Below are 27,244 nucleotides of genomic sequence, written 5' to 3' on the forward strand. Positions count from 1 at the left end.
CAGGAAAACTTTTTAAAAAAGTGCTTGGGGTGGATTTTCGACGACTCTCTGCTCAGTTTCTTGCCCCAGAGCAGCGGCCATAGCGGCGGTGAGGTGCTCTAGCCGGGCGACCAGCCTCCAGCGCCGGGCAGCGATCCTCGGGTCCGGTTTTGCGGCGGTGTGCAACGTCTCTGGTTGCAACACCGGCGCGAGTTTTGACTTCAGCCGACCCGTCCGCCCCGCAACACGCCCCGCAGTGACTGCCTGGGAAATTGGGCGGTCCACCGATACCGACCGCAGAGAGGTGCGAAAGTAACTGTGATTGTTGCTTCTTTTAATTTTTTTGCGATTTGTCTTGTGGAGTGGGCAATATTTTGGGAATGTTTGTGTGTTTTTACTTCAATCTCCCCAGGCGTCTCTTGGAGCGCTCCCGGTCCGGTTCTTTAGCTCGCGAGTTTCCCATCCTAGCGCCCCAGACAGGTGAACATAAGAAATAGGAGCAGGAGTAGGCCATACGGCCCCTTGAGCCTGCTCCACCATTCAATAAGATCATGGCTGATCTGATCATGGACTCAGCTCCACTTGCCTGCCCGCTTCCCATAACCCCTTATCGTTTAAGAAACTGTCTATTTCGATCTTAAGTTTATTCAATGTCCCAGCTTCCACAGCTCTCTGACGCAGTGAATTCCACAGATTTACAACCCTCTGAGAGAAGAAATTTCTCCTCATCTCAGTTTTAAATGGGCGGCCCCTTATTCTGTATGATCAGCCATGCTCATATTGAATGGTGGTGCAGGCTCGAAGGGCCGAATGGCCTACTCCTGCACCTATGTTTCTATGTTTCTATCATGCACTCTAGTTCTAGTCTCCCCCATCAGTGGAAACATTCTCTCTGCATCCACCTTGTCAAGCCCCCTCATAATCTTATACATCTCGATAAGATCACCTCTCATTCTTCTGAATTCCAATGAGTAGAGGCCCAACCTACTCAACCTTTCCTCATAAGTCAACCCCCTCATCCCCGGAATCAACCTAGTGAACCTTCTCTGAACTGCCTCCAAAGCAAGTATATCCTTTCGTAAATATGGAAACCAAAACTGCACGCAGTATTCCAGGTGTGGCCTCACCAATACCTTATATAGCTGTAGCAGGACTTCCCTGCTTTTATACTCCATCCCCTTTGCAATAAAGGCCAAGGTACCATTGGCCTTCCTGATCACTTGCTGTACCTGCATACTATCCTTTTGTGTTTCATGCACAAGTACCCCCAGGTCCCGCTGTACTGCAGCACTTTGCAATCTTTCTCCATTTAAATAATAACCTCTCTTTGATTTTTTCTGCCAAAGTGCATGACCTCACACTTTCCAACTGCCAAATTTTTGCCCACTCACTTAGCCTGTCTATGTCCTTTTGCAGATTTTTTGTGTCCTCCTCACATATTGCTTTTCCTCCCATCTTTGTATCGTCAGCAAACTTGGCTACATTACACTCAGTCCCCTCCTCCAAGTCGTTAATATAGATTGTAAATAGTTGGGGTCCCAGCACTGATCCCTGCGGCACCCCAGTGTACAACGCCTTCCTTAGCGCTGCGCCCCCTGACTCAGGGCCCAGCTGCCCAAACTTACCTACTGAGGCACAAACTGTTCCCGGGCGCTAACCTTACCGCCATGCCGCTATTACTGCCCCAAGATCATCAAAGCCCAAAATCCAGCCCCTTGTCTTGTTAAGCTACTCCAAAAATACTACACTTCCATCCGGTGGTTGTAAGCAAGTTTCGACTCTGGCTTTATTCACCAATTTCCTTTCTTAACGCCGATGGTGGCACTCGTTAGCAGCAGTGATTTTAAGCCCCCATCACGCGGCATGCTACATGCCGATTTCCGAGGGTTACTGAGGCTATGATGTCACTGTACTCTCTCCGCGGTCTCCCAGGATGCCTGATGGCGATTGGCTCCCATGGCTTCCCCAATGACGCACCTGGCCTCCACTCGGCTCGTCACGTCACGTGACTCCCATTTGCATCACGGGACTGTTTCCATTGGAAGCAGTTCTGTTCTAGAAAGCCAATTCCCTTGCTGCCTCTGCTCCCCTGTTCATACTATAGCGAAGGGTGTCAATGAAAGATAATGGCACATGTGTGAGATTTCATGGCCCATTTGTGTCTTTGCTGGTCTGGCTAGGAATTGTCGCTATTAACGGATGTCTGCAGAGTCCAGAAATGTGGGACACACACTGTGCACATGGGCTGTTCTCCTATCCTGCTCCTGGCCAGATCTGGCCATCGTGCATCATGATGACCATAAGAAATAGGAGGAGTAGGCCATTTGGCCCTTCGAGCCTGCTCCACCATTCAATGAGATCATGGTTGCTCTTCTACCTCAGTGGTCAAGACACCAAGCATGGCCTCCTATCAGAGGAAGCCGTGGTGGCCCCCAGCAGCAGTGACACCAATTTCTTCACAGGGTTGCTTCCAGCTGTGTTCTTGCCCATGTAGGCAACCTCATAAAGGAAGTGGCTTTTCTCTCTCCCTCCCACAATCTTTGGCTCGATTCCCCGCTGGCTTTGACACCGACTCCCTGCTCATTCACACAGATGCTACCCTGGTGGACATAGGTGAATGTGTGAAGGGGACAACCCAAAACCCACCCAGCCACCTCCCTGCCCAAGTGTTGTTCATCTCAGCGATATTGGTTAACGTCATGGGGCACTGCAGTTTTGCGGACATCACTATTGAACAAAACGGTAACTACGGAACTGTACGATGCATGCAATGAATTAGCACAATAAAGAAGCAGAATCTGATCGTGCAAGGCAGTTCCAGGTACTTACATCAGAAAACAGAGAAACTTCACTTGCTCAATAGTCCTGGTGCACACGCAAACAAGAGATCACAAGAGAAAGACAGGAAGACAGACACACAGATGGAGAATCAACGGGTTCACAAAGACAAAGGGAGAAAAGAAAGATCACACAGAAAAACTGGTAAGTGCAACACAGTTGTTAGTCAAAGGCAGCTTCGGTGGAGCATTGCGATGAATTATTTTATTGCGTTGGTTTGATATAAAGGAGAACATTGCTGCTCGGCTTAACATGACAATGCCCATCCCCCTGGTGCTTTGACAGGTTTGCCCTACAATCCTTCGAAGCAGTCACCAAACCTGGCATTTCATTACGTTATCCGCACACTATTTTGATTGATTAAAAGTAATATTTTATCGTCATTAGCTTGAGCACACCAAAAGCCGCACTGATTCCAAACATGGAGATTGGAAACTCTTATCAAACCTCAACCTTAGAACGATTGCCCCGCTGTCTGGGATTGAAGGGAAAGCCCGGAATGTTTTGCATTGCTGAAAATTCTCACTTACCTGCATTATCCCCATCCAGCTGCACATTCTACAAGCAGGGCTTAACCAAAAAAACAATGCAGGGTCAGGAGCAATCATCAGGCAGTCATGAAAGGAGACAATGCTTTGAAACCTGCAAGGTCACCCCTCACTTTGAGCTCGTCAATGACTCCGTGGGTAAGCTTGGTGGCTGTGGTTTTCAGAGACCCGGTATTGGTTGGCCCTCTCCACCCTCATTCCTCAATCTTTGTGATACTGCAACTCAGGGCAAAACGCCGCAGAAACACCACTGGGTTTGTTGTTGCAAAAAATAGCACATGCTCATTGCAGCTGCCCATCTTACCAGTTATCTAATAATGCCTCTTCGTGGATCATTCCCCCTTCATTAGAAAAGCTCCCTTCTCCCCACCCTCATCCCCCGGGAAAAATCCAGACAGCTATGTGCTTTAAAGAATCGGGAAAACTCGATTCTCTGTGTTGATGTGAGACACAGCCTCGCAGTTGGGTTCTGAGGAAGGGTCATTGACCTGAAACGTTAACTCGGTTTCTCTCTCCACAGATGCTGCCTGACCTGCTGAGTGTCTCCAGCATTTGCTGCTTTTATTATTCCGGCTGGCCATTTACTTGGCTGCAGCGAGGATTTTCTCAGGAAGGAGGGTAAGGTGTCGGAGCCCCTTCCTCGGCAGCTTCCTTTCCCGAGGGCCGCGATTCCGCCTGTAATACGGTCCCCACTATTGGTGCTGGCAGCCCGTGTGTAACATAGAAAAACATAGAAAATAGGTGGCGGAGTCGGCCATTCGGCCCTTCGAGTGGCCTATCCCAGTGGCCTCTCTGGCGTGATTCTGAACACCTGCGAGTGGACATTCGGTCTTCTGCCGCCCCAGAGGGGCAGCAATGGCGGCGGAAAGCACTTGTGCCCGGGGGCCAGCCTCCAGCGCCCCGCTGGGACATTCGGTGCCAGTATGGATGGGGTGCGGAGCATTACTGCCCGGGAGAGGCGGGCCGGTATGCAACGCCTCTGGTCGCGACACCGGCTCGATTTTTGGTTGCTGCCCGACCCGTAGCGCCCCCTGGTGGGACCGCCGGTGAAAGCGGGCGTACCGAGCTTTGGCGGCCACGGTGAGGTCAGTAATGATCAGATTGTTCAGCATCATGCTGCAGCCACTTGACTTATACTGCGTTACTTCACTGAATGTTCCAAACGCAACAATATACCTGCTGTATTACACCAGTAATGGATCACAGACACATCTGTGCGTTTAAGAAGGCCCCTAAATATAGAGGGATAGCGTAATCTGTTGTACAGATTGGTGCTAACACCTTTCCTGTCTCTATTTATTTACGTCACCAAGCAGTTAACAAAGATCTCACTGTCTGAAAATTTTCCTCGTGCATTCGGGGAGCGGGCCGGTACTGGACCTATCACAGGCCCTCACTTCCTCTCTCCCCTCAAATGGATATCGCAGCACGGCTGTTCATTCCAGCTCTGCGGCATCCGGGCACAACGCGCTGATACGCAGGGGCGCGTGCGGGGAGAGGAACACCAGGCCAAGGGGCAGCAATCTGGGCTGAGGAAGGGAGGGGCAGCGAGAAGGAGGGGCAGCAAGAGGAGGGGAGGAGCAGCGGGAGGGGAGGGGCAGCAGGAGGGGAGGGGCAGCGGGGTTTACTCTGCGTCCACTTCTCTGCCACTGGGACCTGGAGCCAGAAAGTTAAAGTGGCTATTGCGACTGTGTGAAGTCCTACCCAGTGTGTTGAGGAACAGGAGATGTTTCCCCAACAAATTGGGAGAATGGGAGTGTTCCTATTTTTAAACCTGTCTGAACTCCTCCGTCCGCCCCTTGAGACCTCATCAGCCTCATCGTTAATCCATTCCAAAGCTTTCAGAATGTCTGCAGCGCGTAATATCCATGCAACAGCTGGGGCTGCCAATTGCCAGTGCTAAATATGAACGCTGAGGGGCCCCAGGTTCATCTCCCGCTGGTCCTCACACCACTAACACTTTACTGTAGTGAGTGTCGCTGGTTCTTGGCCAAACCACCTCGTGAAAGATTCAGAGAATGCTTACAGCACAAAAGGAGGCCATTCGGCCCGTCGAGCCCGTGCCGGCTCTCTGCAAGAGCACCTCAGCCAGTCCCACTTCCCCAGGATTCGGGAGAGTGCCATATACTGTCTCAGATAGAGGGAGCACGCATCAGTAAGATCGATTCAAAAGTTTGCAGCTTCTAGTCGCTGATAATAAGGTAATGACAGCAATTTGGAGACATCTCAAATATTCACTCCCTCCACCACCGGCGCCCCCTGGCTGCAGTGTGCACCATCTACAAGATGCACTGCAGCAACTCACCAAGGCTTCTTCGGCAGCACCTCCCAAACCCGTGACCTCCACCACCTAGAAGGACAAGGGCAGCAGGTGCATGGGAACACCATCATCTCCAAGTTCCCCTCCAAGTTACACATTTGTAAATATATCGGCCATTCCTTCATCGTCGTTGGGTCAAAATCCTGGAACTCCCTCCCTAACAGCACTGTGGGAGCACCTTCACCACACGGACTGCTGCGGTTCAAGAAGGCGGCTCACCACCACCTTCTCAAGGGTAATGAGGAATGGGCAATAAATGCCGGCCTTGCCAGCGACGCCCACATCCCAGGAACGAATAAAAATATCAATGGCCCAATCTCTCTTTCCCTCCCCCTCTTTCAACCACTGATTGGACGATCCTGGAGTTATTGTAGCAACAGTGAAAAGGGCACTGTGGCACTTTGTGCACTGATAAATTGCAATAGAAGCTTTTACCTTGTGGATAAGATGAGGGGGGAGTATTTTATGGTCCACACTGTGTGGGTGATCAAAAGAAATGCTGCACCTTATGGATATTGAAGACAATTTATTGCATAGCTGTCTAGCACAGGGACATGCACTGTTCAAGTATAAGCGCCAGACAGAATAAAGGAAAGCATCTCTGGAGCAGGAATTCGAAGAGTGCCGCAGTACATTGTGATGAAGGTTGGGGATCCAGTCAAAGGGATCTACAGCACGGTAGCACCAATTCTCCCGCCTGCTCTCCCTCTGAGTAAGGGATTGGCAAATTTACCGTACAGCGCATTGAGAAGGACTGTTCTAAACGCGTGCAAAACCCCGGTGTAAGAAACATTCGGAGCGCTGCACAGAAAACAGTTGTGGCCAATGTTCCCTCTAATTTTTTTTTTAGGACGGGCCCCTTTAACGGTCTGCGCTGCTCATTCAAAATTCTGTGCATGCGCGTCTTTTTCCCCCTTTAAAAGCCGGCTGGGCGGGACCTCCAGTGTGCTGCTGGGCCGCGCAGCTTAAAGGGAAGGTCAGCTGTGGCTACTTGCGTTGTCTGAAGTGCCCCGTCCCTGTGCAGCATCCGAACAGATGGCCCAGTGCGTTCTGGAGCGCTGACTCTCCACCTCCCTCCCTCCCTCCCTCGTTCCACCATACACGGAGACCAGGTTGTTGCACGGACTGCCGCGTGGTGAGCGAGGTGCCAAGCTCAAACTAATTCAAATAAAATTCCGGGGATTGAAAAAAAGATTGAAATGTTAATTTAAAATATATTGTGTGGCACATATACAAAACTGTCTCGTGCAGACGCAGGCGTAGCAAGCCGACTGGCTGCCTTCTGTGCTGTGCAAGTCTGTGCACATATCAATCGGGAGAGTGAGGGTCGGGACTAGAGAAATACGGTATCTGTGAGCGGGTGGAGTAAGTAGAGAGTAAATCCTCATAGACAAATAATAAGTCTTGCATATTTAAATAATCTAAATCGCTAACCTCTATACTGAAGAAAATAGATGGTTTTAACCACAACAAACTTTAACATTTACAAATACAGGTACGACATCTCAAATCTGGCTGCCCGAAAATCGGAATTGTCCCAAAGCCGCCCATTTTTGAAAAAATCCCAATTGATTTTCAGTAAAATAAAATCCTCAATTACTGTCCAAAAACCGGCGGGCCAGGATAGTTATCTGCTTCGACGCTGTGCTTTAAATGGTGTGCGATCGGTCCGAGCCTTGCCGAATGACCCTCGACCTGGCCGGCCATGACCCACCCTACCACTAGTACTTTGCCTGTCTTGGTAGCATACATACACTCCTGATTTTCTTGTCCGAAATCTGGAAAAATCCCACAGCCGGCATGGTCTCGGTCCCGAGGTTACCGGATTTGAAAAGTCGTACCCTTATTACTTCTCGCTGTGCTGCGGCGATTCCCGAATACAACGCGATACTTAACAGGAGGGTAAAGGTATTAATTTGGCAAAAACTCACGTTATCACTCGAGGCCTCGTCTTCTTGGGAGACGCCTTGGCCGCTTTCTCGTCGTCTGGAGCTCCCTCGGGATTGGCCAGTCCGTTGCCGTCGGTCGCTGGCTCGGGTGGGGCGAGGGCCTCCGACCCATCGGCCAAGGTCTTCGAGGGCTTGAAAGGGTCAACCGCACCGTCAAGGCGATCGGGGTCAAACTTACAGGAAGCCTTTGTGGGCGAGTTCTGCAGAGCGGAACAGCCGCCAAATGGGTTGAAGTTGGGGTCGTCCCATTGGCTGGAGTCCAAATTGTAGGACATTTTGGGAATGGGAATGTCGTCCAAGTTGGCGCTGGGGCAGCCAGCGTCCTTTTCCATGGGGGGAGCAGCGGCAGCGGCGGGCTTGGCGACTCCCGCCCTGGCTTTCTTCCCGCTCAGCTTGCTGCCGAGCTTTTTCCCCGCTTTCTTCGGCGCCGGTAACCTGTGCTCGGCATTTTCCTTATCGTCCGAGAAGTCAAATTCCAGCTTGAGGGCCGAGCCCTTGGGCTCCGTCTGCAGTCCCGCCTCACCCACCTGCGGCCCTGTCGCGGCCTCCGGGGAACGCCGCCGGTGAGCCGGGGGAGAGTTCTGGAGCTGGGAGCCTCCCGTGTTGAAGGGGTTCTGAGCTTGGTCAAAGTCGTCGGGGTCGAAGTTGTAGGAGGACGCCCGCACCATCGTGGCAGGGTCTGCCGCCACTGCCCCGGCCTCCGGGGTCTCGACTGCCACCTTCTCCAGAGTCGGAGGCTTGGCCTTTTTCCGCTTGGAGATGCTCGGCGGGATCTGCGCCTCCGAGCCTGCAGCCTTTTGCTCCGTTGCTGGTGGGTCTTCCTCGGGGACAGTCATGTCTCCGTCCCGTGCGCCGCTGCCTTGGTTTTGTGACGGGGCGTCGGGGAGCTGACCTGCTGACGGAGGTACCGGTGAATCTCTCTCTGTCCGTCCTTCAGCCGCAGCGTCCTCGATCGTCGGTGAGGCTTGCACTGCGGAAGAGCTCGTGGCAACACCGGAGGCATCAACGATTCTCTCCAAAGCTGCACAGCCAATGGTAGCAGTTCCTATTTGGTCGTGCGGCTGGAAGCCACAGGAAGCATTGCTCGGGACCGATTCCGACAACGAGTCTTTCTCAACGAGACTCTTTAAAGGCTGGGCAGCTTCTGCTGACAACGGCGTGTCTTCTGGCTGAACGTCTGCAATGGGAACGGCGGTGCGGCCAATAGGAAAGAAAACAAAGAAGTGAAAGACTGCGATACAGACACCGCGATCTCAGCAGAAACAGTGCATCCGATCTGTCCTGGCTTTATTGAGTCTGCACTATCGGCTATATGGCAAAGAAACAGCAAGATCATAAGAAATAGGAGCAGGAGTAGGCCATTAGGCTCCTCGAGCCTGTTCCGCCATTCAATAAGATCATGGCTGATCTGATCATGGACTCAGCTCCACTTCCCTGCCCACTCCCCATAACCCCTTATCCCCTTATTGTTTAAGAAACTGTCTATTTCTGTCTTAAATTTATTCAATGTCCCAGCTTCCACAGCTCTCTGAGGCAGCGAATTCCACAGATTTACAACCCTCAAAGAAATTGCTCCTCATCTCAGTTTTAAATGGGCAGCCCCTTATTCTAAGATTATGCCCTCTAGTTCTGGTCTCCCCCATCAGTGGAAACATCCTCTCTGCATCCACCTTGTCAAGCCACCTCATAATCTTATACCTTTCGATAAGATCACCTCTCATTCTTCTGAATTCCAATGAGTAGAGGCCCAACCTACTCAACCTTTCCTCATAAATCAACCCCCTCATCCCCGGAATCAACCTTGTGAACCTTCACTGAACTGCCTCCAAAGCAAGTATATCCTTTCGTAAACCAAAACTGCACGCAGTATTCCAAGTATGGTCTCACCAATACCCTGCATAACTGTAGCAAGACTTCCCTGCTTTTATACTCCATCCTCTTTGCAATAAAAGGCCAAGATTCCATTGGCCTTCCTGATCACTTGCTGTACCTTGCGTTTCATGCACAAGTACCTCCAGGTCCTGCTGTACTGCAGCACTTTGCAATCTTTCTCCATTTAAATAATAACTTGCTCTTTGATTTTTTTCTGCCAAAGTGCATGACCTCACACTTTCCAACTGCCAAATTTTTGCCCACTTACTTAGCCTGTCTATGTCCTTTTGCAGATTTTTTGTGTCCTCCTCACACATTGCTTTTCCTCCCATCTTTGTATCATCAGCAAACTTGGCTACGTTACACTCAGTCCCTTCTTCCAAGTCGTTAATATAGATTGTAAATAGTTGGGGTCCCAGCACTGATCCCTGTGGCACCCCACTAGTTACTGGTTGCCAACCCGAGAATGAACCATTTATTCCTACTCTCTGTTTTCTGTTAGTTAGCCAATCCTCTATCCATGCTAATATATTATCCCCAACCCCGTGAACTTTTATCTTGTGCAGTAAGCTTTTGTGTGGCACCTTGTCAAATGCCTTTTGGAAGTCCAAATACACCGCATCCACTAGTTCCCCTTTATCCACCCTGTTCGTTATATCCTCAAAGAATTCCAGCAAATGTGTCAAACATGACTTCCCCTTCATAAATCCATGCTGACTCTGCCTGACCGAATTTTGTTTTTTCAAATGTCCTGCTACTGCTTCTTTAATAATGGACTCCAACATCTTCCCATGGGCTGATCTGATCCTGGCCTCAACTTCCCTACGCCACCCACTCCCCATAACCCTCGACTCCCTGATCACTAATGCGTCCATTATCTAATACGGCCAGGGTAATCTCCTGGACTAGTTTCGATCGCCTGGATAGGTCGAAGAGGAATTTTCCCAGATTTTTTCTCCAATTTTTATCTGGTTTTTGTCTCTCCCAGGAGATCACATGGCTCCGGTTGGGGTGGAGTGTAGAATGTTTCGATGCAAGGGGTGTCGCAATTGTGTGGGGTGGACTGGTTGGGCTGGGTGCTCTTTACCTTTCTGCCATTGTTCATGGGTTTATATATAACCTTCAGGGCTGCTGTCCGAGGGCCGTGTGGCTCTTTGTCGGCCGGCGCAGACACGATGGGCTGAAATGGCCTCCTTCTGCTCTGTAAATTTCTATGTTTCTATTAATGTGTCAATGGTTCCACCAAATGCACCAAGCTGCTCTTTGCCACTGTACCCAACCATTTCAACTCAAGAGTGTATTGGACGCTGCTTAATAAAGGGAATCAGACAATTATGAAGTAAGTATAAACGCAAAGAGGCACTATTAACTGTCTCGTACATGCTGGTACCAGGGACGCACACCGAGACAGACATCAGCTGCTGCTGCTGGAGGGCCATTAACTCGGTGAAAGACGCACTTTGGTCTTCCCAACACTTGCTGGTCTTCCAGAGCAAGGAGATGTCCACGGCCGAATGTTGCAGACTGGCGCAATCCACGGTCCAGGAGTAGGTGGTGAGGGACGCACTAAAGGTTGGTGCAGTCGCCGCAAAGGCACGGTGGGGAAGAGCCACAGTAAACCCGGGGGATGGAATCAGACCCCCCTCGAGCTGTACTTGTTAATCTGCTTGTATACATAGAGCACCATGTACTGAAAAACACCTGTGTTGTGCCATGTATAATGAAAGTTTCTGCACTGTTTAGTAACTTGTAAAGAAATGTAAATGTATCCCCATCCTGTCCATGTACTGCTTTCATCTGCATAGTGCTACATGTAATGTGATTGGTGATCGGTATTGAAATGTATCCTGGAATGTAATGTAAACCTGTCCTTACCTGCTCCATGTAATACCCTTATTTACACAGTGCTACATGTAACATGATTTACGGATTGTACTAAACTGTACCTTGAAATGAAATGCACGCTAGTGCATTGTATGGAACTGCTGTCAGCATCCAAACAAAAATTGTATGGAATTGCTGATCGCAAGCTACTGAGCTATTTTCCAATGTATTGGGAAAATTTTATATGAATAAAGTATATTTTTGGAAAGAAAAGTTCAAGTTGCTACCAGTTTCACCCCGTTAAGTGACGCCGTATACTGGAACTCCTGTGTTGCAGTGGGCCCAATCTTGGATTTCTCTCAACTTTCTGATCTCAACCATGCCACCAGGGGAGTTGCAAAGGAGAGGCCAAGCCCTTCCCCACAGCGATGGAGGATCGGCAAAATACAGGCGAGACCACAAAGAAAAAAGACTTGCATTTATATAGCGCCTTTCACAACCGTCGGTCGTCTCAAAGCGCTTTACAGCCAATGAAGTACTTTTGGAGTGTAGTCACTGTTGTAATGTAGGAAAGGCAGCAGCCAATTTGTGCACAGCAAGCTCCCACAAACAGCAATGACCAGATAATCTGTTTTTTTTCGTTATGTTGATTGAGGGATAAATATTGACCAGGCACTGAGGAGAACTCCCCTGCTCTTCTAAATAGTGCCATGGGATCTTTTACGTCCACCTGAGGGGGCAGACGGGGCCTCGGTTTAGCGGCTCATCCGAAAGACGTCACCTCCGACAGTGCAGCACTCCCTCAGCACTGCACTGGGAGTGTCACACTTCCCTCCCTTCCCCGGTTGCCGACGTCACTTCTCGGTCAAGGGAAGGTTCTTGGAGCACGGAGACTTGGAAGTAATGGGAAAGAAGAGAAAATGAATGAGGAAAAACGAATGCGTGATGCATAGAAACATAAAAAATAGATGCAGGAGTAGGCCATTCGGCCCTTCGAGCCTGTACCACCTTTCAATAAGATCATGGCTGATCATTCCCTCAGTACCCTTTGCCTGCTTTCTCTCCATACCCCTTGATCCCTTTTGCCGTAAGGGCCACATCTAACTCCCTTTTGAATATATCCAATGAACTGGCGGTAGAGAAATCCACAGGTTCACAATTCTCTGAGTGAAGAAGTTTCTCATTTCGGTCCTAAATGGCTTGTCCCTTATCCTTAGACTGTGACCCCTGGTTCTGGACTTCCCCAACATCGGGAACATTCTTCCTACATCCAACCTGTCCCGTCCCGTCAGAATTTTAATCAGACGCAGAAACGGGGAGACCCAGAAAGAGCGCTCAGAGATCTGTGTGTGGAGAGCGAAGGGTCTGGGGGAAACTCTGGGCAATAATGTGGTGCAGGGACTTCAGTACCTTCCAAAGCAAATGATGTGACCAATATAACGTGAAGGGACAACATGAAACGTACCTAAGGAGGGATATACTTGCCATAAAGACAATGCAACAAAGGTTCACCAGACCGATTCCTGGGATGGGGGGATTGTCCTATGAGGAGAGATTGAATAGACTAGGCCGATATTCTCTAGAGTTCAGAAGAATGAGAGGTGATCTCATTGAAACAAACAATATTATTACAGGTCTTGACAGGGTAGATGCAGGGAGGATGTTTCCTCCTGGCTGGGGCATCTAGAACCAGGGGTCACAGTCTCAGAATAAGGGGTCAGCCATTTAGGACTGAGATGAGGAGAAACTTCTTCACTCGGAGGGTAGTGAATCTTTGGAATTCTCTACCCCAGAGGGCCGTGGAGGCTCAGTCTTTGAGTATATTCAAGACAGAGATCGATAGATTTTTGGATATTGAGGGAATCGAGGGATATGGAGATCAGGCGGGAAAGTGGAGTCGAGGTCAAAGATCAGCTATGATCTTATTGAATTGCGGAGCAGGCTCGAGGGGCCGAATGGCCGACTCCTGCTCCTAATTCTTATGTTATTGTATCATGGAAGGTGCATGTTCCGGAATCCAACAGCTATTTCTGTTATGATTAGACAGAATAGTCACTGATTTAGAAAAAACAGTCAACCAGTGCCCGCTTTGAATGGAATCTGTGCAGCATCCTACCCAGAAGGCACTTCAGCGGATACAAGGTTTGCTTCCCAAACCCGCCAGTGATATCTGCCACAATCAAAGCCAAACAAAGTCGTAGCTAAAGGCTATTTGCTTTAATGGCACTTGATAGCTTAAATCTCTGAGCCGACAGGAAATGAGGTGTCATGGTACATGAGCCATTGAAGTTTGGCATGCAGATACAGCAGGTGGTGAAGGCGGCAAATGGCATGTTGGCCTTCACAGCTTGGGGATTTGAGTATAGGAGCAGGGAGGTCTTACTGCAGTTGTACAGGGCCTTGGTGAGGCCTCACCTGGAATATTGTGTTCAGTTTTGGTCTCCTAATCTGAGGAAGGACGTTCTTGCTATTGAGGAAGTGCAGCGAAGGTTCACCAGATTGATTCCCGGGATGGCAGGACTGACATATGAGGAGAGACTGGATCAACTGGGCTTGTAGCCACTGGAGTTTAGAAGAATGAGTGGGGATCCCATAGAAACATATAAAATTCTGATGGGATTGGACAGGTTAGAGGCAGGAAGAATGTTCCCATTGCTGGGGAGTTCCAGAACCAGGGGTCACAGTCTAAGGATAAGAGGTAAACCATTTAGGACCGAGATGAGGAGAAACTTCTTCACTCAGAGAGTGGTGAACCTATGGAATTCTCTAACGCAGAGAGTTGTTGAGGCCAGTTTGTTAGATATATTCAAAAGGGAGTTAAATGTGGCCCTTACGGCCAAAGGGATCGAGGGGTATGGAGAGAAAGTAGGAAAGGAGTACTGAGGTTGAATGATCAGCCATGATCTTATTGAATGGTGGTGCAGGCTCAAAGAGCCGAATGGCCTTCTCCTGCACCTATTTTCTATGTTTCTATGTAAAAGCAGTGTGGCCAGAAGGACAACGCAAACAACAGGTTTAGAACCACTGCCAGAGCCGTGGGAATGACGCACTTTTGCTGCTGCTAATCGCGGTCCACACACCGCCCCCGGATCAATAATGCAGTCAGGCTGAATCTGTCGCACGTGATCAAAGGCGGCATCTTGTATCTGCTGGCCTGGAGTACCCCTGCTATAGGGTCCTGCAGAACCAATTCACACTTTATTTTAATAGGAGCTTCAGAGGAGTTGGAGAGAGATATTTTGGGAACGTTGTGTTGTTATATTAAGGCAGCAGCAAAGGGAATAAAATCCTGCATTTATATAGCACCTTTCACAACATCAGGACTTCCCAAAGTGCTTTACAGCCAATGAAGAACTTTTGGAGCGTAGTCACTGTTGTAATGTCAGAAAAGCAGGCAGCCATTTTGCACACAGCAAGCTCCCACAGAAATGTGATAATGACCAGATAATCTGTTTTTTTTTTTAAAGTGATGTTGATTGAGGGATAAATATTGGTCAGAACACCGGGGATGACTCCTCTGCTCTTCTTCGAAATAGTGTCATGGGATCTTTTACGTCCGCCTGAGAGAGCAAACGGGATCTCGGTTTAACGTCTCATCTGAAAGATGGCACCTCCGACAGTGCAGCACTCCCTCAGCACTGCACTGGGAGTGTCAGCCTGGATTCTTGTGCTCAAGGCCCTGGAGTGGGATTCGAACCCACAACCTTCTGAATGTTTAGGACAGCTTCAGGGGCACAGAATATGTTCATTAGGCAGGTTGAAATTATGTTAAATAAAATAACTGGATCGGCATTTGCAATGAGGAACGTGGATTGCGACTCTCATATTTCAAGTTATTATTTTTTCATACATAGAAACATAGAAAATAGGTGCAGGAGTAGGCCATTCGGCCCTTCGAACCTGCACCACCATTCAATATGATCATGGCTGATCATGCAACTTCAGTACCCCATTCCTGCTTTCTCTCCATACCCCTTGATCCCTTTAGCCGTAAGGGCCACATCTAACTCCCTCTTGAATATAGCTAATGAACTGGCCTCAACAACTTTCTGTGGTAGAGAATTCCACAGGTTCACAATTCTCTGAGTGAAGAAGTTTCTCCTCATCTCGGTCCTAAATGGCTTACCCCTTATCCTTAGATTGTGACCCCTGGTTCTGGATTTCCCCAACATTGGGAACATTCTTCCTGCATCTAACCTGTCCAATCCCGTCAGAATTTTATATGTTTCTATGAGATCCCCTCTCATCCTTCTAAATTCCAGTGAATATAAGGCTAGTCGATCCAGTCTTTCTTCATACGTCAGTCACAGTAACAAGTAGCCTCATTGTATTTTACCATAATTTTCTTAAAGGTGTATGTCGGACCCAGTGAGTGCATTTCTGACCAGTCGGTCCTGCCTCCCTCAGGATTGGCTCAGGTGCCAGATACAATCACCGACACATGACAAACACATTACAGTTCCACTGCCAAATGAAACAATCTCCTTTAGAGGGAAGTGACCTCAATCCGACACGCTGTTAACAGGCTTCCGTAGAATTCAACGGGGAAGCATTTTGACCATTTTTTTAAAAAAAACACTTAATGATGGAAGAAAAGTTGGTTTGTAAATAATGCAGCATGCATTTTTCATCAGGCTGCAGATGTGGTTTCCAAGTTGAAAGTTATTAATTGGACTCTGGAAACCAACGCTCCTTAATTTGTGAGACTCAAGTCATAGAATCATATAGAATGGTTACAGCACAGACCCGTGCCGGCTCTCTGCAAGAGCACTTCAGCTAGTCCCACTCCCCGCCCTTTCCCCATAGCCCTGCGATCTTTTTCTTTCAGGTATTTATCCAACTCCTTTTTGAAAACCACGAGTGCACTATTTGAGCGCACTGTAAACCTCTGCCCTGATCCAAGGCGTGTTTAAATGTCACTCATTGCCTCTGCAATCAAAGATTAAGATGATCTGCAAAGAATGTTACTGCCATTTGTTCACAGGTTGGTACTGTAATGTTACGCACTGGTCAACGGTGTAATCTTCACCCCGGGCCATTCAACACTTTCCCCCCTCGTTCCTTTTTCTCTCTATCCTTCCCTGACCGCTCTCTCCTGTCAGCATGCCTCCTTCCATCTCTCCTCTCTCGGATACTCTGCCCTCCCCAATCCCTACCGCCATCCTTCATTACGCTTCGACCTTCCTATTCTCCTGCCGCCGTCCCAGGCTTGACTCCCTCATAGATAAGCTTACAGCCTCCCTCTCTGCCTCTCTTGGCATCCAACAAAGGGCCCATCGAGCCACTCATCACCGCCTCCTTATGAGCAGCAACTCAACCATCGGTGGCCGTGCCTTATGTTGCCTAGGCCCCAAACTCTGGAACTCCCTGCCTAAACTCTCTATCTCTCTTTCCACCTTCAAGATGCTCCTTAAAACCTACCTCTTTGAAGCGCTAATTTCTACTTGTGCTTCTCGATGTCAAATTGTTATCGCATAATACTCCTGTGAAGCGCCTTGGGACGTTTCACTGGGTTAAAGGCGCTATATAAATACAAGTTATTCTTGTTGTAACTGAAGTAGCTTGTTGGGTTTAAGCGTTCTGAGGCGAGGTGTTTTCAGTCCTATTCTGGGTTTGTTCAGAGACCAAAGGTGGGACAACAACAAGATTGGGCCAGTCTGGCCCACAGTCAGGCTGCTACTCACCATAGCTTGGGAGGAAAGCACACAGGCTGTTGCCCACTTACAGATCAGGCCTGGCCTTTCACTACTCATGTGGTATTGGCCTTTCAACTGTTGGATAATAATTCCGCACATTAGAGGAACATCAATTCTGTCATCGCGTTCATCGCAACGGTCTAATAAACCGAATGCCACGCATGTACACGCAAGATATATTGTGGATATTTCCATCTCCAATAACCAATCGATGCACAGAGGCAACACTGCAGACAAAATAACCTCGTACTTTAGAAGTAAAACGTGTTTTTTTTTTCATTCCAGTGCATGGGCATGTGACCTGCTGCAAGGCTTCTGCTGCTCGCAGTGGAGCCTGGCACCACTTCCTGTCCGCCTCCTGCCCTCTGATTACAGAGCGTACTGTGAGGCACTTCCAGTTTAATGATATGGCTGACATCGGGCACTCGCTTCCGATTGTTATAGCGAGTGGTCCTAATGGAGACTTGCTGCTTTACTGAAACGGGAATCACTCATTCTGGTCAGCCGTGGCTCAGTGGGTCGCACTCTCATCTTCTCATCTCTGAGTCAGAAGGTTGTGGGTTCAAGCCCCACTACAGACACGTGAGCACAAAAAACTAGGCTGACACTGCAGTGCAGTGCTGAGGGAGTGCTGCACTGCTGAAAGTGTCTTCCTTTGGATGAGATGGTAAACCGAGGCCCTGTCTGCCCTCTCAGGTGGCCATACAAGATCCCATGGCACTATTTCGAAGAAGAGAAGGGGAGTTCTCCCCGGTGTCCTGAGGCCAATATTTATCCCTCAATTAACATATAACAAAAATAGATTACCTGGTCATTATCACATTGCTGTTTGTGGGAGCTTGCTGTGCGCAAATTGACTGCTGTGTTTTCCACATTGCAACAGTGACTACACTCCAAGAAGTACCTAATGGCCTATAAAGCACTTTGAGACGTTCAGAGGTCATGAAAGGCGCTATACAACTGCAAATCTTTCTGGTCCTGGTCCTAATCTCCGAGCTCAGACCACTTCTATTTTGATCCTAATTGGTCCGCAATTGCAAACATCAGCCTCTTGATGTGGCCCCACTCTGACTCTCAGTGATGGTCAGAGTGTTGAGCTTCGTTTCTCTTTTGTGGGTGAAGCTGCAAAGTAGGTGAGTTGGGCTTCACTCCACCTTATGCTGCACTAGACAGTGAGTTACGGTGTGATACCATCAGAGAGGTGAGAGTCACCGTGCGATACAGTCAGAGGGGCGAGAGTCACCGTGCGATACAGTCAGAGGGGCGAGAGTTACCGTGCGATACAGTCAGGGGGGCGAGAGTCACCGTGCGATACAGTCAGAGGGGCAAGAGTCATCGTGCGATACAGTCAGAGGGGCGAGAGTCACCGTGCGATACAGTCAGAGGGGCGAGAATCACCGTGCGATACAGTCAGAGGGGCGAGAGTCACCGTGCGATACAGTCAGAGGGGCGAGAGTCGCCGTGCGATACAGTCAGAGGGGCGAGAATCACCGTGGGATACAGTCAGAGGGGCGAGAGTCACGGTGCGATACAGTCAGAGGGGCGAGAGTCACGGTGCGATACAGTCAGAGGGGCGAGAGTCACCGTGGGATACAGTCAGAGGGGTGCGATACAGTCAGAGGCGAGAGTCACGGTGTGATACAGTCAGAGGGGCGAGAGTCACAGTGCGATACAGTCAGAGGGGCAATAGGCACAACACATCGAAACATCAATCAATGGGACCATGTGTCAAACACAGACACAGGACATCATCAGGGAGAGACTATTTGCTGCTGTCTCAAAATCCAAAGATATCTGCTGTTCAGGAGACACGCACCCTCACATGGTCCTTGGGGACTCAGCAAGGTAGACATGTCCATTTGTCTTCAGAACTGCACTGCACCTTTATCAGACACTTTGTGACCAATTTCTTTGGCCATTGTGTTTAGTGACATTATAAGCGCACTCACGTGGGCTCCCTCTGGTTGGTATGTCTCGGGAAATCGCAAATGACTCACACAGTCAAAAAAAGAGAAATCCTCCCCTTCGACTCCAGAGCAGCGCTCGGTCTTGTATTCATTCGGTCTCAGGAAGTGGGCATCGCTGGCAAGGCCAGCATTCATTGCCCTTCCTCAACAACTGAGTGGTTCGCTTGGCCATTTTAAAGATTCAACCATATTGTTGTGGGTCTGGAGTCACATACAGGCCAGACCGGGTAAGGACAGCAGATTTCCTTCCTTAAAGGACATTCGTAAACCAGATGGGTTTGTACGTCAGTCCGGTAATTTTGTGGTCTCGCTTTTTAATTCCAGATTTACTTAATTAACTGAATTTTAAATACCCCAACTGCCATGGTGGGATTTGAACCCGGGTCTCTAGATCATAGTCCAGGCCTCTGGATTACTAATCATCATCATCATCATAGGCAGTCCTTCGGAATCGAGGAAGACTTGCTTCCACTCTAAAAGTGAGTTCTCAGGTGACTGAACAGTCCAATACGGGAATTACAGTCTCTGTCACAGGTGGGACAGACAGTGGTTGAAGGAAAGGGTGGGTGGGGAGTCTGGATTGCCGCACGCTCCTTCCGCTGTCTGCGCTTGTCCTCCACATTCTCGGTGATGAGACTCGAGGTGCTCAGCACCCTCCCAGCTGCTCTACCTCCACTTAGGGCAGTCTGGGGCCAGGGATTCCCACCATGCTACAGATCCCTTTTATAACGATAAAAGGTATTTGGCTGCTGAGTCGATGCCCCACCACGTCTTTGTAAAGTTTGCCTCACTCGGTACACTACTCCGCAGCCGAGGAGCTGGGAAAGGAAGGGCTGCCCATCCAGTGGTCAGGGTGCCACTCAATCGGGCAGAGTGTGGGTGAAGGCTGACTCTTACCCTCAATTCCTGAAACGCTCAGCAGGTCAGGCAGCGTTTGTGGCGAGTTAACATATGGGGCCGGTGGGGTGGGGGTGCCTTCTGCCAAAGCTGGAGACTTGGCCGGCCAGAGAATCACAGAGCATTGAGATGCTGGTCACTGCCCTACAACACACGGCCTACGTTTTTGCTTTCTAAAGCTCTGGAGCCAAGATCCTTGCCTTACAACAGAGAGACTGCTAATGTGTAGCCAAGAGCCTTGCGATGAAGCCATGAAAATCCTGGACAAGAAGTGAATGAGCATTTAAGCAAATCCAATAAGTTCCTTTTACTACCTTCAAGTGAAGTTCTAGACTCCAAGAAATTTGTATGTTGTCCAAAAAAAACAGAGCTCTGACATCCAGTTCCCACCACCAGCTCCATGTGTTATTATTTCACGGACATCGGTCTCTGAGTCAACGTTTTCCACTATTCCTCGGTCACCTTTTAGCAGAGTGAAGGATACCTTTTTGACGGGACGGGGAGAGAGGAACAGGCCAAAGCAAAGCGCAGAGAGACAGCGGGAAGTGGGTGGGCAATGATGGTCGAGTTGAGTGGTGGCGAAGCCCCAGGAATTTTAGCGCTGGGGCACGAGAGCAAGATGTAAACGAGCAAAGTCCAGCAGACTTACTCCTGCACATGCTCGGAGCCAGGGCTGCAGTGGCTCCTGGGAATGTTCGTCAAGTTGTTCAGTCCAAATTGTTGTTTGCCGGGGGGGGGAGGCGAGGGGGGGGCATACCCAGCTGTAGAGAGGGTGTAACTCAGTCCCAAGATGTTCAGATAGCTGTGAGATGTGCCATGGTGCTTGCGGAAGGGAGGAGAGAGGAGTCTTGGGAGCTAAGTTTATAATAAAGTTTAGGGTTTTCCACCTGTGGCATCTTCAAAACGCTTTGCGATCAATTTAATTGTAGCGGGGCTTACCTTGTGGATTCGGTAATGAGTGTCATTATGGTTGTACCTTCGCTGAAGTGCGATTGGCTGGGGAGTAGGAACACTGGCCATCAGGGGGCTGGAATTTGGGGAAGAACATAGAAACATACAAAATAGGTGCAGGAGTAGGCCATTCGGCCCTTCGAGCCTGCACCACCATTCAATATGATCATGGCTGATCATGCAACTTTAGTACCCCATTCCTGCTTTCTCTCCATACCCCTTGATCCCTTTAGCCGTAAGGGCCACATCTAACTCCCTCTTGAATATATCTAACAAACTGGCCTCAACAACTTTCTGTGGTAGAGAATTCCACAGGTTCACAATTCTCTGAGTGAAGAAGTTTCTCCTCATCTTGGTCCTAAATGGTTTACCCCTTATCCTTAGACTGTGTCCCCTGGTTCTGGACTTCCCCAACATCGGGAACATTCTTCCTGCATCTAACCTGTCCAATTCCGTCAGAATTTTATATGTTTCTATGAGATCCCCTCTCATTCTTCTAAATTCCAGTGAATGTAAGCCAATTCGATCCAGTCTTTCTTCATAAGTCAGTCCTGCCATCCCGGGAATCAGTCTGGTGAACCTTCGCTGCACTCCCTCAATAGCAAGAATGTCCTTCCTCAGATTAGGAGACCAAAACTGCACACAATACTCAAGGTGTGGTCTCACCAAGGCCCTGTACAACTGTAGTAAGACCTCCCTGCTCCTATACTCAAATCCCCTCGCTATGAAGGTCAGCATGCCATTTGCTTTCTTTACTGCCTGCTGTACCTGCATGCCTACCTTCAATGACTGATGTACCATGACACCCAGGTCTCGTTGCACCTCCCCTTTTCCTAATCTGCCACCATTCAGATAATAATCTGCCTGGCAGTGACTAGTGGGGTGCCGCAAGGTTCTGTGCTGGGGCCCCAGCTGTTTACATTGTACATTAATGATTTAGACGAGGGGATTAAATGCAGTATCTCCAAATTTGCGGATGACACTAAGTTGGGTGGCAGTGTGAGCTGCGAGGAGGATGCTATTAGGCTGCAGAGTGACTTGGATAGGTTAGGTGAGTGGGCAAATGCATGGCAGATGAAGTATAATGTGGATAAATGTGAGGTTATCCACTTTGGTGGTAAAAACAGAGAGACAGACTATTATCTGAATGGTGACAGATTAGGAAAAGGGAAGGTGCAACGAGACCTGGGTGTTATGGTACATCAGTCATTGAAGGTTAGCATGCAGGTACAGCAGGCGGTTAAGAAAGCAAATGGCATGTTGGCCTTCATAGCGAGGGGATTTGAATACAGGGGCAGGGAGGTGTTGCTACAGTTGTACAGGGCCTTGGTGAGGCCACACCTGGAGTATTGTGTACAGTTTTGGTCTCCTAACCTGAGGAAGGACATTCTTGCTATTGAGGGAGTGCAGCGAAGATTCACCAGACTGATTCCCGGGATGGCGGGACTGACCTATCAAGAAAGACTGGATCAACTGGGCTTGTATTCACTGGAGTTCAGAAGAATGAGAGGGGACCTCATAGAAACGTTTAAAATTCTGATGGGTTTAGACAGGTTAGATGCAGGAAGAATGTTCCCAATGTTGGGGAAGTCCAGAACCAGGGGTCACAGTCTGAGGATAAGGGGTAAGCCATTTAGGACCGAGATGAGGAGAAACTTCTTCACCCAGAGAGTGGTGAACCTGTGGAATTCTCTACCACAGAAAGTAGTTGAGGCCAATTCACTAAATATATTCAAAAGGGAGTTAGATGAAGTCCTTACTACTCGGGGGATCAAGGGTTATGGCGAGAAAGCAGGAAGGGGGTACTGAAGTTTCATGTTCAGCCATGAACTCATTGAATGGCGGTGCAGGCTAGAAGGGCTGAATGGCCTGCTCCTGCACCTATTTTCTATGTTTCTATGTTTCTATGCCTTCCTGTTTTTGTCACCGAAGTGGATAACTTCACAGTTATCCACATTATACTGCATCTGCCATGCATTTGCCCACTCACCTAACCTGTCCAAATCACCCTGCAGCCTCTTAACATCCTCCTCACAGCTCACACTGCCACCCAGCTTAGTGTCGTGTTTCCATCGAGATTCTGCCCCGTGTATCCTACCCAGTAAATTCCGAATGAGCCTCCCACCTGCTGGCCTCACTCGTGTCGAGGAGAGATATTGGGGGGGGGGTTCCCGTTACCCCAGGAATTCCAGCCAGTTCTTCCTTATATGGAACTCTCGCCGGCCGAGAGCAGACACGAGTAACGCTGCAGCCCTTTGGGGCGAGGCGAGTGACTATCGCCCACTCCAGGCCCATTCCCCCGCCAGCAAGGTGGGGCCGTTGGAATGTCACCACCATCGGGTTAAGCAGCTCACAGTGAGGAAGAAGAATGAGAGAGTCAATGGGAATGACCTGGTTGCGGGTGTGATGGGCGCAAAAATTGTCACTGTAAAAATTATACAATATTTCATCTGCAGAATGTAATATAACCCGCATTATATACACCTCTATAACACAAGAGTGTAATATTCCTCCATCTGGTGCTGCTTTCCGACATTACAACAGTTACATTACAACAGTGACTACACTCCAAAAGTACTTCATTGGCTGTAAAGCACTTTGGGTCATCCTGAGGTCGTGAAAGGTGCTATATAAATGCAAGTCTCTCTTTTCAGTTGCCTCGGAGGTTAGAGAGGAATTTTCCAGAGTATTTTTTTCTTTATCGGCCCTGGGTCTTGGTGGTTTCTCTGCCTCTCCCAGGAGATTACATGGCTGTGGCTGGGTAGGAAACGGCTCGTTATAATGCTCCGGCCAGCATGAGTGTAGGGGGAGGCTGGCTTGATGGACCTAGTGGTCTTTTCCTCCCGTCATTTTTACCTGAAATACTCCAGCCTGTGTATATGAAGACAGTATAAGAAGACAGAGTTTGTAGGGACGAGTTCAATCTTTTTTGCCTAGAATATTTTGGGAGATGTGGGGGGTGTAGGGAGCTGGTGTCATAGCCGACATTACACAACAGGCTGCTGTGATCCAGTCATATGATTAAAACTGAACTGCCTTTGAATCTAGGGTGAATACTCAGTTCAAAACTGGAAAAACGCCCACACAAAAAAAGGTATCAGCCGTGGCACAGTGGGTAGTACCCTTGCCTCTGGGTCAGAGGTTGTGGGTTCAAGTCCCACTCCAGGGACTTGAGCACAAAAATCCAGGCTGACTCTCCCAGTGCAGGGCTGAGGGAGCGCCGCACTGTCAGAGGTGCCGTCTTTCGGATGAGACGTAGAGCTGAGGCCCTGTCTGCTCTCTCCGGTGGATGTAAAAGATCCCATGTTCAGCCATGAACTCATTGAATGGTGGTGCAGGCTCGAAGGGCTGAATGGCCTGCTCCTGCTCCTATTTTCTACGTTTCTATTATTTCAAAGAAGAGCAGGGGAGTTCTCCTCGGTGTCCTGGGCCAATATTTATCCCTCAATCAACATCACTAAACAAATTATCTGGTCATTATCACATTGCTGTATGTGGGAGCTTGCTGTGCGCAAATTGGCTGCTGTGCATCCTACACTACAACACAACTACACTGCAAAAAGTACTTCATTGGCTGTAAAGTGCTTTGAGCCGCCATGTGGTCTTTCTTTATCATGTTATTGAGAGCACAGCATAGATCGGAAAAGGGTTAATTGGAGCCGGCAGTTTCCCTCCAAAATTCTCAAACGCCAGCCTTGAACTTTGAAACCATAGTTCTCGATATCGGCCTGCAGACAGACTGCTTATACTCACAGGGCTCGATTGTAGGAGTAGGCTTTGTTATCAGGCTGAACTAGATTGTATTGGCTGAACATCAAGGATGTGCTGACTCCTAAGGCTATAAATAGCAAAGTGTATTAAGCCAGTGATTGCAGAACTGGATCATAATTTGCCAAAGGAAGACTTTGACATTCGGATAATTACACTGGAGCAGTCACATCGAATGGAAATGGAAAATGGCACAGCAAGAGCTCAGTCTTCCAGATGAGACGTTAAACCGAGGCCCCGTCTGCTCTCCCAGGTGGATGTAAAAGATCCCGCGGCACTATCTTGAAGAAGAGCAGGGGAGTTCTCCCCGGTGTCCTGGGGCCAATATTCATCCCTCAGTCACCATAACAAAAACAGATTATCTGGCCATTATCACATTGCTGCTTGTGGGAGCTTGCTGTGCGCAAATTGGCTGCCGCATTTCCCACATTACAATAGTGACTACACTCCAATAGTACTTCATTGGCTGTAAAGCGCTTTGGGACGTCCAGTGGTCATGAAAGGCGCCATATAAATGCAAGTCTTTTTTTGGGGGGGGCGGGGGGAGAGGACTCTCCTCTTGGGAGAGAGAGTCACCATGTAACTGTCCTCGCACATTCCCACAACAAATAACACATCCCTCTCGCACACAAGCAATCGGCCTTTAGTCAGTGTGGATTCACTCCTTGTCGAGCACCTCCGAATAATCACAATGTCAGAACAAGCCAACTGAAAGTCCTTCCAGTGGTTCAGCTAATCATCCAAAATATTCCAGTCAGTCAGATCAGGAAGGTGATACAAATTATTCAGTTGATCAAAGATGTTGGCTAAATGATGCCGATTAGAAAGGTCCCACATTGAATCCCTCGTGTCTGGAAGCTACATCGAGACAGTGGTTTGTACTGCCCCTCCACTCCGATTCACACACAGATTCGTACACAGGTTCCCTGATCGCAGGTCAGCGACACTCCCCATGCCCCGGCGAGCGAGAATGAATAATGGGAGCATCACTTTGATGTGTCGGAGGGAGCCGACGTTGAACAGTTTGCTCTTTGTTGCTGCACAGTCAAACAATCAGCCTCACAGATTGCAGACTGGGTGGATGTCCTTCTACAATGGCACCACTGAGCTAATGATCAACGCACCACATTGTATCGCTGCGTTTATTCTGTCTCCCAAATTGTTTAGTCTGCAACACCCGCCCTTGGGGAAAAATCCATCCCAACTAAACATCCAAACTGTGAACTGGTACATCCAAGAGAAGGGAGACTTCAGAATGACTCACAGATGGACTTTGCATTGGAAATATTTTGCTGGTAAACTCTGCAAGTTCAAGACCCATTTCCCCTTCAGAGAGGCCAATAAACGGCTGCAAATCCCCACTGAAGTGACAGCAATATTTTGGGTGGGAAAGGGTTACTCCATTTCCACTCAAAGCAGCCAGGAAAATGCCCGAGAGTTCCCACTGCAAAGAGGAGAAAACTTTTTTCTTGATAGGTTATGGGGTAAAGGGCCAGGAACGGACGTTGGGTGGCCAGCAGTTTATTGAGACTCGGGGGTCAAGGGAGCAGGACCTCAAGGTTAAGGTAAACTTGGAGAGAGCATGTGGGGCGATAGGAAAGACGTGGGATCAGGGCCTGACTTGATGGGCAAGAGGGGGGGGGGGGGATTTGGCTTGATGGGCAAGTGAAGGGGGCGGGGGGGGGGGTGAAGAAACAGCAGAGGCAAATGAACAGAGGGACTCAATTTTCAATTCAAGGTAGCTGGTGAGGTCTTTGCAATTTGTTGGGGAGAGTGGAGGAGGCAGGGGGGTGGGTTTGAAGGACATGGTTTGTCGTGGAGAAAAGACAGCAAGGGTTATCTTTGCTCTCGAAGACGATCCTTAGTACTCACAGGTACTGAAGACAATCCTACTGCCCCCTCCTTCAGGATCGGCTCGCTCAGCAGACACAAGGGATTGAATGTGGGACCTTCCTAATCTGTATCATTTAGCCAACATCTTTGATCAACTGAATAATTTGTATCACCTTCCCTGACTGAATGGAATATTTTGTAAATAAAAAAGTGATGATTATCTGAACCATGGGAAGGACCATCAGTGGGTTTGTTTTGACATTGTGATTATTTGCAGATGATGGTGAAAAGTATTAGCCAATCTCTATTGGGTGACCGGAAAAGGTCCAATGGATTGATGAAATATGCAATGGAGTTTGCTTGGATCAATTAACAGGATATGTGGTTATCCACTTGTATATCCACTCTCACTGGTAACAGATCGTTGACTGAGACAGTTGTTGGGCAGATGGTAGGGTCCAGGCTTGTGAATTAGTAAGCCGGCCTGGGCGAGACACCTGGCTAATGACAGGTATAAAGACCCAGTACAACAACAGATGCAAAGAGGATGTTTCCCTTTGTGGGGAAATCTAGAACTAGGGGACATAGTTTCAGAATAAGGGGCCGCCCATTTAGAACTGAGATGAGGAGGAATTTCTTCTCTCAGAGGGTTGTAAATCTGTGGAATTCTCTGCCCCAGAGAGCTGTGGAGGCTGGGTCATTGAATATATTTAAGGTGGAGATAGACAGATTTTTGAATGATAAGGAAGTTAAGGGTTATGGGGAGCGGGTGGGGAAGTGGAGCTGAGCCCAAGATCAGATC

The 27,244-nt window shown here is 48.8% G+C and overlaps 1 protein-coding gene across 3 annotated transcripts in view; it reads right to left on the reverse strand.

The window, feature by feature from the left end:
* The window catches only part of tacc1 (transforming, acidic coiled-coil containing protein 1), a 220,533-nt gene that overhangs the window by 79,026 nt on the left and 114,263 nt on the right, over positions 1-27,244 (reverse strand). For all 3 annotated transcript variants that reach the window (XM_070865966.1, XM_070865964.1, XM_070865965.1), the window contains one exon: positions 7,617-8,811. In XM_070865966.1, the coding sequence (XP_070722067.1) occupies positions 7,617-8,811 (1,195 nt within the window). The remainder of the gene's footprint in view (positions 1-7,616; positions 8,812-27,244) is intronic.

This window comes from Pristiophorus japonicus, chromosome 22, assembly GCF_044704955.1.
Source record: "Pristiophorus japonicus isolate sPriJap1 chromosome 22, sPriJap1.hap1, whole genome shotgun sequence".
Lineage (NCBI taxonomy): Eukaryota > Metazoa > Chordata > Chondrichthyes > Pristiophoridae > Pristiophorus > Pristiophorus japonicus.